This window comes from Vulpes lagopus, chromosome 2 (genome assembly GCF_018345385.1).
Source record: "Vulpes lagopus strain Blue_001 chromosome 2, ASM1834538v1, whole genome shotgun sequence".
NCBI classification, from domain to species: domain Eukaryota; kingdom Metazoa; phylum Chordata; class Mammalia; order Carnivora; family Canidae; genus Vulpes; species Vulpes lagopus.
In genome coordinates this window covers 35,017,877-35,031,213 of record NC_054825.1, presented here as the reverse complement: position 1 = coordinate 35,031,213, position 13,337 = coordinate 35,017,877, and the positions used below count along the sequence as shown (strand labels likewise).

General features: G+C 35.5%; 1 protein-coding gene across 1 annotated transcript in view; it reads left to right on the top strand.

The window, feature by feature from the left end:
- The window catches only part of TNKS2 (tankyrase 2), a 68,185-nt gene that overhangs the window by 30,599 nt on the left and 24,249 nt on the right, over positions 1 to 13,337 (top strand). Inside the window, exons 10-16 of the mRNA XM_041743090.1 lie at positions 1,032 to 1,123; positions 1,205 to 1,283; positions 3,962 to 4,133; positions 6,665 to 6,744; positions 9,678 to 9,823; positions 10,602 to 10,767; positions 11,710 to 11,929. Of these exons, the coding sequence (XP_041599024.1) occupies positions 1,032 to 1,123; positions 1,205 to 1,283; positions 3,962 to 4,133; positions 6,665 to 6,744; positions 9,678 to 9,823; positions 10,602 to 10,767; positions 11,710 to 11,929 (955 nt within the window). The remainder of the gene's footprint in view (positions 1 to 1,031; positions 1,124 to 1,204; positions 1,284 to 3,961; positions 4,134 to 6,664; positions 6,745 to 9,677; positions 9,824 to 10,601; positions 10,768 to 11,709; positions 11,930 to 13,337) is intronic.

Here is a 13,337-nt window from a genome sequence, read left to right as displayed (position 1 = left end):
TTGGTAGATGTCCTGGATGATTACTCACAACATACCACAGTAGCTATGTTTACCAGTTAGAAATGGTTTTATTGAGGGCAAAGGAATGATTTTGATGACAGCAGCCACAACAAAGAACGAATCTGAAGCAAAGTCATGAAGATCAGATAAGCTTTATAATTAACAAGTTAAAATAAGAACAAATTTCATACGTACTGTGTATTTAGATGTATAGAACACAAGTTAGCAATTATCCAGAACTTTGATTCCATGGATTCTCAAGCTTCAATTTAACTTAATATTTTTACATTGATCTAGTCATTTCATGCATCCAGACATTTATTAAGCACCTATAGTGAATGAATATCATTCTTGAAATTAGGGATACAAAGATTTGGGACAGGACCGTGAGATACATACTAGGTTTATAACCAGCAAATCCCTACCTTCTGTTTCTTTTCTCTTTGATATATCATGGATATAGATGCTACAGCCTTTAACTTAGAGTGGATCATCTTCCGTTGATTTTTGACAAGTAATCCAACCTCCTTATTCTGTTTGACCAACTGGTTGAGAAAGAAGTAAATACTAATCTTGTCAGCTTATTTGATCTGTGTTGTTAGCAGGCAGCATTCAGACCTGTTGAATGTCTCTTATTACTTCATGTAAGGGAACTCCAATCTTTGGGGTGTTTTATTAATTAGACTTTTAAAAATAACATAGATACCATGCTGGGTGGGAATAGCTTTGAAAGGAGTATTGGTGACATTAAATTTTCATTCCATCAGCAGTGGCTTTTTCAAAGATGTAGGGCAACTATAAAACTTGATCAGACTATTTAGTAACATATCATCTGATAAATAGGATTTGTGGGCCCTGCCAGAATTTGGTAATTATTGTTCATTCTATCCAACTTTGAGTACCAAAGTTAGGTCAAAAATAAAACAAAGAAGTTAAATAACTTCTTAGTTGTTCTTGATTGGAAACACAAATGTTAAGTAAAAATCAGTTATGTATAGTCCTTGATTAATGCTGCAATTTAAATTATCTAGCATTGTGCTGCTGCCTCTCCATACCCCAAAAGAAAGCAAATATGTGAGCTGCTGCTAAGAAAAGGAGCAAACATCAATGAAAAGACTAAAGAGTAAGTCTACTTTTAGTAATTAAAAATTAATGATTTTTTTTTTAAATACATTCATTGTCTGGCTGACTTTTTCTTTTTAAGATTCTTGACTCCTCTACACGTGGCATCTGAGAAAGCTCATAATGACGTTGTCGAAGTAGTGGTGAAACATGAAGCAAAGGTATACTTCCTTTGTGGTAAATCTTTGGTAATCAAATGAGTTATTTTTTGTTTAGCAGATGAAACTCCTGGCTTCCTAAACTCTTTACTCTCTCATAAGTATTAACTTTCCTCTTAATCTGTATTTTAAAATAGTCTAACAGATACTTTTCTGTATCTGATTTTTTGCTAAAAAGCCTAAGGATTTATTCAAAAATACATATTCCCTATATATCCTTCCTTCTCCATTCCTTTTACCCACACTCGATTTATTCAAAAATACATACTCCCTATATATCCTTCCTTCTCCATTCCTTTTACCCACACTCCACTGGTCAAATTATCCTTAAGGTCTTTTTCTAGCAGAATATTCTTCAGAATATCCTCAGCTAGAGACATACTGATTATGACCAGTCATCTTCAGTCTTCTCTCAATCGTATCTTCTGTTCCTTGGCTACCATAAGAACTCTTGTTTACCCCAGCACAGTCTTTCTTTTACACTCTGTTATTTCTTTGACTAAGTCAAAGGACTTGGAACAGAAGGAAATAAATTATTTAAATAATTTGACTGAAAACAGTTACCCATGTTGGGAAGTCCGTGTTCTTTAGTTGGCATTTGTGTACAAAGCATTTTATTCTTGGAATAATTATATTTTCATCAGGCTAGAAATCATCATTTCCTACCCAGGAACTTTTAAGAATACTATTCAGTAAAAGATACACATGACAGCCCAGATTGGAAGAGATGACAGTCACCTAATTCAACGGTTTTCACAGTTTTTAGTTATGGATCCTTGCCTCTTCCAAACAACATCTTTCATAGAAATTTATTATGTAACAATGGAGCTGCTCTAAATGAAGGGTAAAGAAAGGAATAGAGACCCTTAGCCCTTGGGTGACCCCCAGGCTCTTCCCTAAATGTGCTTTGCAGAATAGTTTTCTGATTTGTTCTTCCTTGGGTTCCACTCAAGGAACCACTTTGAATCCTTTCTGCAGCTTCTTGTTTGTGTTTCCTCTCAGTGTCCTAACTTCTCTTTGATTTGGGGGAATTCTTGATAATGTATAATCTCATCTTTCCTATTGTAAATTACTGAATAAAATAAAGTTTATTCTGCTTACTGCTTGGCATATCTTGTCTCTCTGTTCTATAACTTTTCATTGACTGCTTTTTTTATACATGTGGTACATTACTAAAATATCTGGATGCATATTAAATTTGAGTTGTAAAACTCAGTGAAACAGTCCTGACTCGTCAAGCCAACCATCCAGGTTTGTCCAGGATCTGAGGGATTTCCAGAAACACAAGATTGTCAATACTAAAACTAGGGAAGTCCCAGGCAAACCACGACAAGTTTGTCACCCTGATCTTAATATAAGTGGTATCCAAATAAAGTTTTCATGTGAATGTATTTCACATTTCAGTGATTTTTGGTATGCGAATAAATAGGTTAATTGTCCTGAGCATTTTAAATCAGTTTTCAAGTTCTATTAGCATAGAGACTAGCTGTTTATAATCCAGTATTGGATTCATTGAGAAAGTCTTCTTACTGTATTCCTGTTCAGATATTCTCCAGTCCCATGAATATGAATTGGGTTGTGTCTCAGGTCACACTAGTGGCAACAGCATTGATTACTGAGAAACTTAATTTCTCACTTATGTTGTAAAAATTGTTTCTGTGGTGGGAAGGGTGCAGACGGAAAGGAGATGGGGGAATTAACATTTTTCTATATTGTCTGATTACATACCAATCAATTTCTCCCTTTACCCATAAACGTATATATACATATTACACATTTCAAAGTAATTTTCAAATTGCTATACACTTCTTAAATATTTCCATGTAGGCATCATCTAGAGGTCAGTTTTTATTTACAGGTTTTTTGAGGGTGTAAAACTTACATGCAATGAATTATGCAAATCTTGAATATACATTTGCTGAATTTTGACTAATGTATACACCTGTGTAACCAAAACCCTCCCAAGTATAGAACATTATTTCATGGCAGAGGCAGGACCCCCATCCAGGGTGATCTCCACCCCTGGATGCAACAACAATTTTATTTCTTTCCTATGGAGATTAGATTTGCCTGTTCTAGGCTTTCATGCCTGTGGAATCATACAATGCATACTCTTGTGTAAGGCTTTTTCCTTCATATATTTTGGAGATTCATCCATGTACCAATTATTTGTTCCTTTTTATTACTTAGAAGTACTTTCTGTTATGTGAACATACCATAATGTATTTATCTATACAGATTATATTTTACATGATAAAAAAGGTAGAAGATTGAGCCAGTAGGAATAAATGATGTAATGTTATTTAGTCTCTGGCTTTGTTACTGTTGTCTGTCTTGGGGTTAGTCTCCACATTTCTGGACCTCAAAGATTCATAAAAATATGTGGATTAAACTTTTTTAGGCAATGTCTACCTCTAAATGCAGTAAAGACACTAATACTTTAATGCCAAATACAGCTGTTATTCAACATTTCCTACTTTTAACCCAAAAAGGGTCTTTTCTGATAACAGCCTTCATAAACTGGTGAAATCCCAATTATTCTCTCATAAAGCATATTATCCAGCATTTTGTTTTGGCACTGGATAATAGGCTTCAAGAGAGAATAATTGGGATTTTTAAATTGGTAGCAAATGTTAAATACATGACTGGATGCTAATTTTAGCTTTTTCTGCATTGTTAAGGTTAATGCTCTGGATAATCTCGGTCAGACTTCTCTGCACAGAGCTGCACATTGTGGTCATCTGCAGACCTGCCGCCTACTCCTGAGCTATGGGTGTGATCCTAGCATCATATCCCTTCAGGGCTTTACTGCCTTACAGATGGGAAATGAAAACGTGCAGCAACTTCTTCAAGGTATTAAATGCTCTCATGAAATCAACTTTTTAAAATGAGGCTATAAATTTTCTCACAGAGGGGTGCATAGCTGCCTCAGCCAGTAAAGCATGCAACTCTTGATCTCAGGGTCATGAATTTGAGACCCATTTTGGTTTTTTGGTTTTAGAGATTACCTAAATAAAACGTTAAAAATAAATTTTTTTGTATATTATATAGAAGTTGGTAGTAAAAAGAAAATGTAGAATACTTGGCCGTTATTTCTTAACTCGTTACACTGGTATTCCAAATATCATTAAATCTTAATTGTGATTTTGTCCCAATAGCATTTTCTGCCTGATGTCTCCAAGTAAATAAGTGGCTCTTAAGTTTTTACCTAGAGAGTGTTTAGGAGTAAGATATAATAGTTGCTTGGGATGCCTGGGTGGCTCAGCGGTTGAGCATCTGCCTTTGGCTCAGGGCATGGTCCCTGAATGAGTCCCACTTCGGACTCCCTGCATGGGGCCTGCTTCTCCCTCTGCCTATGTCTCTCCCTTCTCTGTGTCATGAATAAATAAATAAAATCTTAAAAAAAGAAAAAGGTATAGTAGTTCCTATTTTTTTAAAGACAGGAAAACATAAAAAGATAGATGTCTCTCAGTTGAGCATCCATGATGATAAATAATACTCTAAAGACTGGCCCTCCCTCTTTACTCTTTTTTTAGGTCCTTTATATGTAACACATATAGAATTTGTAAACGGTAACCAACTATTTCACTTATTAAAACATTTAACTATTAAAATTTAACTATTGAATATGTGGGTATTCATTATGTTTTTAAATATTTAGATCAAATATCTATACATTTTGTGTAGGTTATACATTTTACCCTAGAAACTTGGCCCAGTAAATTTTAAAATGACTCTGATGTCTCAAAGTTCAAATGAGAAAAAATACAACAAATCAAGCCTCTTGTATCTTTTTTTTTTTTTTTAAGATTTTATTTATTCATGAGAGACAGAGAGAGAGGGGGTGGCGGGGGGGGGCAGAGGCATAGGCAGAGGAAGAAGCAAGCTCCATGCAGGGAGCCCAATGTGGGACTCAGTCCCGGGACTCCAGGATCACGCCCTGAGCTGAAGGCAGAAGCTCAACCACTGAGCCACCCAGGCATCCCCTCTTGTATCTTTAATACCTTTGATGTTCCTTATGCCTGTGATCTGGAAACCACCTTTTGAGAAAAACACTGAATAGATGAAGGCAGGCTGATAAAACCTTCTGGAAATGGCTAAAACTGAAGTAACTACAAGACTCACGATTCCCTTTAGTTCCTCATATACTGCATATTTGTTTCAGTGTCAATTTGGGGGTTTAACACCAGTCCTAATCAGTTGCCTGGTGATGGACATTTACAGTCTTACTAGTTTTGTGCTCAGTGCTGTGTCTTACCTTTATAAAGTAGATTGTCAAAGCAGAATTTCCAGGTCAAAAGATAACATGTAATTGTTAAGTCATCTTCTAGAAAGGTGGTTAAAGTACTACTTTATACTCCTGCTAACAGCATATGATGAAACCTGTTTGTCAGCACTAGGTATTATGATTCCTAACCTTTTGGTTGGGTGAGTGTGTGTATGAACTTCAGAAGTAATAGATGATTTTTTTTTAATGCAATATACAGAAATATTGTCAGTGTAGCTCCCCCATTTCCTCCTTGCCCACTAATGGATGAAAAAGAAAAGAAAAACCCAGGATCTCACTTTAATTTGCATTTTTTAATATATATGTTGTAATATTTTTTCCACTTTTTATTTGCCTTATAACTTTGTTTAATGTTATAATGTTACTGCCTGACATATTTTTCCAAATTAATATTGCTTCTGCCCTCAATGTCCTACTCTAAGATGTTTTACTCCAAGTATAAAAATACTCACTTATATTTTCTTTTTAGTATTTTTAAGGTATGATTTTTTTTTTTTTAGCCCTAAATCTTTAACCCATTAGAGATTATTTTGTTCTAAGATACAAAAGTACATGTTTTCTTCCTTTCCTGTGATAATTTAAATGATCTATAAAATATAATTTCAGACTGGAAAATTATTTTAGTTATCTTCTAGTCCATCTTTTTTCTCTTTAGAACTGAAAAAAAAAATCTGAGGCCCCTTGCCCCCCACTTTAGATAACTAGTTAAGGGCAGAACCATGGTTAGGTCTCTGACCTTTATTTTCCTAATCTAAAGCCTTACCACTATCCTGTGGCCTTGGTTGTAGAACATGCCATCTTTCATCTATTTTGTATACCATTATATTGTTTAAAACATATTTATTCACATTTATATACATTTTGCCTATTTATATGAATATGTGTGTGTGTATAAAATGTTCCCTCCACCTCAAATTTTTTTTTTGTCTCACAAAAATTTTTAACAAAGTCCTCTGGTTTTCTTTACTACCATGGAGATTTACTCTATAATCTACCAAACTATAAAAGAACTTTACTTTGAGGCAAGATGCCTCTCTTAAAGCTTGGTCCTGCCTTCTCAATAGGAGTTAATCACTCTTTCCTTCTCTCTTTTTAGAGGGTATCCCATTAGGTAATTCAGAGGCAGACAGACAGTTGCTGGAAGCTGCAAAGGCTGGCGATGTAGAAACTGTAAAAGTAAGATACAATCTTATGCTTCCCTTAACTTTGGGTTTTTATTTTCCATGTTTAATGAATCTGTACTGTTGTAATGAAGAACCTACTTATATTTTGTGCCTTGTTTTAAAAGGTAAATAATGATCATCTAGTTCTTTGCAAGTAAGAATCATTGTTCGGTGAAAGAAACTTTTTAGTTTCACATGCATCTCAGTAAATACCTCACAATCACAAATTTAAGTAAAGTGCATGTTTATGGAAATTTTGTTTAAAGAACCTGTTCATTTGTCCCTTTGAAAGAATAAGATATCAAACTATTGCCCATTGTTTGCATATGACACATACAACAGGAAGGGGAAACAGAACTAAACAGTGTGCCACTTTGTCAATGTCATTCTTCTGGTTTCATTTCTTTACCCTCTACCACTGTGATGCCACTTTTCAGAGCCACTGTTACCTGATAATCTTCAGTTCATTTAGCCAACTTCATTTCTTATATGGCCCATCTCCTGTGGTTGGCCTCCATAGAATAACCCTTCCTCAGATTTTGCTTTACTTTTTGCCATAGAGTCATATGTAATGTCTTAATGCCTATACCAGATAGTTCTTTAACAAAACTCCAGTTGTATATCCCAGTAAATAACTCAGAAGCCTAACACTTTGAAAGAACAAGACTACTTTTCATCTAATATAGATTAAAATTAATTCAGCATGTTTTATGAATGAAATAATTCTTCAGTAATGCAATGGGTTTGGGAGTTTTTCCCCACTTTAGAAAGAAAAAAAAATTTGACAATAATATTATTTTTATTCCCAAAGCTAGCAGGGAGAAAAAAGCTTTGTTATATTCCCCCACCCCTCCCATTCTTGCCCCTAGACTTTTCAAAAACAATGCTAGTCCTCTTTGAGGGAACGATGACATGTAGTAAGTTTTATAAAAATATAAATTTATTGATATTGTGTTGGAAGTAGCTACATGAAGCAGTTTCATTGTGTTTCTATTTGGTGTCTCAATCCTGAACAGGCCCACCACACAAAGTCAATTTTAGATTTTCTGAGAACAAAATATGTTGGTCTCATCTGAACTTGAGCTCTGTGGAAACTTACTCATTGTCATTTTAAATAAGGAGATTTCTGGAAATTGATTTTAAAATCCATCCGGGGGATCCCTGTGTGGCTCAGCAGTTTGGCACCTGCCTTTGGCCCAGGGCGCGATCCTGGAGTCCCGGGATTGAGTCCCGCGTCGGGCTCCAAGCGTGGATCCTGCTTCTCCCTCTGCCTGTGTCTCTGTGCCTCTCTCTCTGTCTATCATGAATTTAAAAAAAAAAAAAATCCATCTGTACACAGGGGGCTTGGTGTGAATTATTGGGACAATAACATCTGTGTGTTACCCAATAAATATTTAATTATGTGATCATCAGACTAGATACTTCTTACTAAGCATTAGAAAACTTGTCTCTGGGCAGCCCTGGTGGCTCAGCAGTTTGGCGCCACCTTCAGCCCAGGGCCTGATCCTGGAAACCCGGGATCGAGTCCCAAGTCAGGCTCCCTGGGTGGGGCCTGCTTCTTCTCCCTCTGCCTGTGTCTCTGTCTCTCTGTCTCTCTCTCTCTCTCTCTCTCTCTCTCTCTGTCTCTCATGAATAAATAAATAAATAAATATTTTTTTAAAAACTTGTCTCAGAGTACACAAAACTAAACAAACAGAGAATAAAGTAGCTGGTGAAAACTACCCAATGTAGCAGCACCTGGCATGTGTATTAAAAATAACTCATTCCTAGAGTCCAGCTTTAAAGCCATGAAATATGTCTCAAATGGGACCCTGAAATACTGTCTCAAGTGAAACAGCCATTTGGTTGGGGAGCATTAAAAAGCTTTATCAGTCCTGTAATTAAACCCCTTGAGGCTAAACCCAGAGATAGCTCCTTCCTTTGATTTGTTAGGCTTAGATTATCCCTAGGAGATAGGATAGAATACTAAAAAGTAAGAGTTTTTACGAGAATTCATAGTCTTTTAACTTTTTTTGAGCACCATAATTTGTGTTGCTTTTCTTCCCCCAAACATTTGTACTTTTCATACAAGCATGAATAAAAGTGTTATTCTTAAAGCTTTTCTCAGCTAGACTTCCTCATCTAACCCAAAGAATACAAAAAAGTATTTGACTATTTTCCTAATTTTCCCAGGGATCATAAATGTAGTCCCTTAACTAGAAGCATCACCTAGAAATTCTTAGAAATGCAAGTTCTCCCAAAAAAAGAAAAAAAAGGAAATGCAAGTGCTCAGGCCCCACCACTGCATTAGAAAATCTGGAGGTAGGACCCAGGGCACATGAAAATTTGAGAACCACTGGTCTAGAGCAGAACTTCTTAAACTTTAATATGCTTATAGATCATCTGTGTCTTGTTAAAATACAGATTCTGACTCAGGAGTGGGGGTCTGAGATTCTGCGTTTTTAACAAACCCCAGGTGATGCCGGTGCTCCTGTGATTCTAGTGTACCTCCACAAAATGGAAGTTAGGATTGCTGATAATTGGTACTTTAGATTACCTTTATGTAAATAGTAATGATAATGATAAAATTTATCCACAAGCTTTAGCAAAAGATGATACAGGCATAGATGAGAGGACCAGAGGGATTCCCAATAAATGACAAGGTGAAATAAGAATAGTTTCTGAGAATACTGATTTAATGAGATAAGAAATTAAATCAAACATTTGAAATTTCTACTAAATGAATTTCTACTAAAGAAATCAGAATATGGGCAGCCCTGGTGGCTTAGCGGTTTAGCGCCGCCTTCAGCCCAGGGTGTGATCCTGGAGACCCAGGATCGAGTCCCACATCAGGCTCCCAGCATGGAGCCTGCTTCTCTCTCTCTCTGTATCTCTAATAAATAAAAAATATTTTTTAAAAAAATCAGAATATGTAGCATCATGTGTATACTGTGTTCCATCCTGCAGAAACTGTGTACTGTTCAGAGTGTCAACTGCAGAGACATTGAAGGGCGTCAGTCTACACCACTCCATTTTGCAGCTGGCTATAATAGGGTATCTGTGGTGGAGTATCTGCTGCAACATGGAGCTGACGTGCATGCTAAAGATAAAGGGCAAGTATCAACAATTGTCACGGCCTCTTTTATCTGACTTTTTTAGGAAAATCTGAAAACATTTTTTAAAATATTTTTATGATGGTTTTAGCTCTTTTTCAGAGATGTCTGTTACCCTCCACTGGCTTAAATGTAGCTTCTTAATTTCAGTTAATATTTCATGATGGTTAGCATTTATATAAAGACTTATCTGCATAATGTTTTATAATCTTACAGTGACTAAGGAGATTGATTTTTTAATATGATAAATTTTTCCATTTGTATTGAGGATATTTGAATTCTTCCAGTTTATCTTAAAATTCTTTTTCTTTAAAAATATACAATTTTGGGGGTGCCTGGGTGGCTTAGTTGCTTAAGCATCTGACTCTTGGTTTCAGCTCAGGTCATGATCTTGGGGGTCATGGGATCAAGCCCTGCATGGAGTCTACTTGAGATTGTCTCCCTCCCCTTTGCCCCACTCTTGTGTGCAATAAATAAATAAATAAATAAATAAATAAATAAATAATAAAATAACTTTAAAATACACACACAGAGACACAATTCTCAATTCTGGATAAAGTCTATAGGTGTTTGTTATATTCTCTACAATTTAAAACACTTTTAAAATTTCCTCCCCATACCCTCTAAAAATAATTCCATTTCTGCTTTTGATAAATTTAGGTTCTACAAAATATAAGCAGTGTAGTCCCCTGTGCAGTTCAAGAAATTTATCAGCTGTATGCAATTATGTAAATTAAACATCTTTGCATTGCATTGCTTATGTAGTTTTTCATTTCAGAGGCCTTGTACCTTTGCACAATGCTTGTTCTTATGGACATTATGAAGTTGCAGAACTTCTTGTTAAGCATGGAGCAGTAGTTAATGTGGCTGATTTATGGAAATTTACACCTTTACATGAAGCTGCAGCAAAAGGAAAATATGAAATTTGCAAACTCCTGCTCCAGGTATATTTAAGTACTTATTGTGGACCTGTACATAGATGTTTACATTTCTAATAACTTTCAATAGAAACTTAAGCTAGTAAAGGAGTATGAAGTGAAGCTAATTCTCTTAGATTTCAGAATAAATGTCATGAATATTATATCTTAATCTGTGAGAATGTTTACCACACATAGATTTATTATTGTGTTGTCAGTTATCATCAAGTAACAGTCTCTAATTATTATCCTAATTTTTCCTATATAGTTCTTTAACCTCATGGATTATGGATTATGTAATTAATTTATAAGCCAGATTTATTTGGCACTAGCAAAATTGTGATAATTCTGGTATAATACAGGTACTAGTGTAGATATTTTACAGTAAAAACAAAAATTAGGGCACTTGACTGGCTTTGTCAATAGAAGATGTGACTCTTGATCTCAGGATTGTAAATTCAAGCCCCATATTAGGTATAGTGATTACTTAATAAGAGATATGTTAAATATATATTTTATTTCAGTGTTGGTGAAAACTACAAATAACATACATGAGAGTAAATCATTTGTGAAATACTGCCTTATTTTGGATATAGTTTAAAATTTTTACTAAATTACATTATGGTGGCTCCTGGCTGGTAGAGATACAACTCTTTTTTTTTTTTTTTTAGATGCAACTCTTGATCGCAGGGTCCTAAGTTCAAGTTCCATGCCAGGTTGTGGAGCCTACTTAAAAAAAATAGCAATAATAATTAATTACAATTATAAAAGGCCAATAATATTTAACTGCCTCTGTATTCTTTTTATTATAATTTTCTGTGTACTAAATTAAACATAACAACCATGTTAACCTTTAAGGTAGAGTGTTTCTGTATAAAATAGGATTTTTGCTATAGTTTCATGGACTATTTTCTCATTTAGACTAAGGGCGAACTTAAGCCAGTTCCTCTTTGTTTTTCACATGCCCAGCATGGTGCAGACCCTACAAAGAAAAACAGGGATGGAAATACTCCTTTGGATCTTGTTAAAGATGGAGATACAGATATCCAAGATCTACTTAGGGGAGATGCAGCTTTGTTAGACGCTGCCAAGAAGGGTTGTTTAGCCAGAGTAAAGAAGCTGTCTTCTCCTGATAATGTAAATTGTCGTGATACCCAAGGCCGACATTCAACCCCTTTACATTTAGCAGGTAAGTGAATGAAGTTTAAGTTCTATTCCAATCACCATAGTTTTAAATCCTCTTTGGTGAGTGAGTTTTGGCTACAGAAACTTGAAAAATCAGTCTGTTTGAGCCAGCCTTCTTCATGGGAAGCTAAAGCTTTCCATTCTGATGATAGCTGTTAAGCACATGCAGAAAAAAAATCTTAAGATTTTCAAGAGTTACTAAACCTCTTGCCAAAGTTTTTACATTAATTCATTAGGCCTGCCATAACAAAGTACCAGAGACTGTGAGTGAATTAAACTACAGAAATTTTCTTTTCTCACAGTTCTGGAGATCAAGGCATTGGCAGCATTGGTTCCTCCTGATGCCTCTCTCCTCAGCTATAGATGGCCACCTTTTCACTGTTCCTCACATGGCCTTTTCTCTGCACTTGCCTGGTGTCTCTCACTGTATGTCCTAATCTCCTTTTATAAAAAGGACATCAGATTGGATTAAGGCCTTCCCTAGCTGCCTCATTTTAACTTAACTATCTCTTTAAAGACCTTATCTCCAAATATAGTCATATTCTAAGGTACTGACAAAGCTTCAATACATTTTTTTAAGTTTCAGTCGTGAAATTGACACAGTGCACCTTTGTTTCTAGTACAGGTGTACAACATTTCATTTCAGCTTCTTTAGCTGCATTGAAAATGCATTCAAATCACTGAGCTTTCAGCTGATACTTCAGTGGTGTTACATTGTAGGCATAATTTGACATATATAAGATTTATCTAAGTACATATAATTTAAAAAAGAAAAAATAGAGAAAAAAAGTAATGGAAATGTTTCTGCCACTTTGTGTAGTATGGGAGATAGAAGTGTCTACCCTTGTTTTCTCTCTCATTTTATTTGTCTCATAGTGTGAATAATTGAGTGTGTTCCTAGTATTTAAAAGATAATTTGGGTTATATGTGATTTTTCCCTTTAAATTTGCACCCCCTGTAAGTTGAGACCCCACTTTCCATGGAAAAGACTTACTCTATATGTCTTTTAGAGCCTCTTGGAAGTGATAACCACAAATGCCAACATGGTGCGAAAAGGCTTTTATACTTACACTGGCAGTCAGGACTTTCTTGTCCATGCAAGACAGAATGTGATCTGTGTATATTTGAATTATGCTGTGTATAGTTATTTATATAAGCTTTTCTATATCTTTATGGTAGCTTACCTAGAAAACATTTGATAATTACTATTTAAACCCATGCTGTTGGGCACCTGGGTGGCTCACTTGGTTTTAGTGTCTGCCTTCAACCTAGGTCATGGTCTCAGGGTCCTAGGATCAAGCTCACATTGGACTCACTGGTCAGTGTGGAGCCTGCTTCTCCCTCTGCCTGTGTCTCTGCCTCTCTCTCTCTCTCTGTGACTATCATAAATAAATAAATAAATAAATAAATAA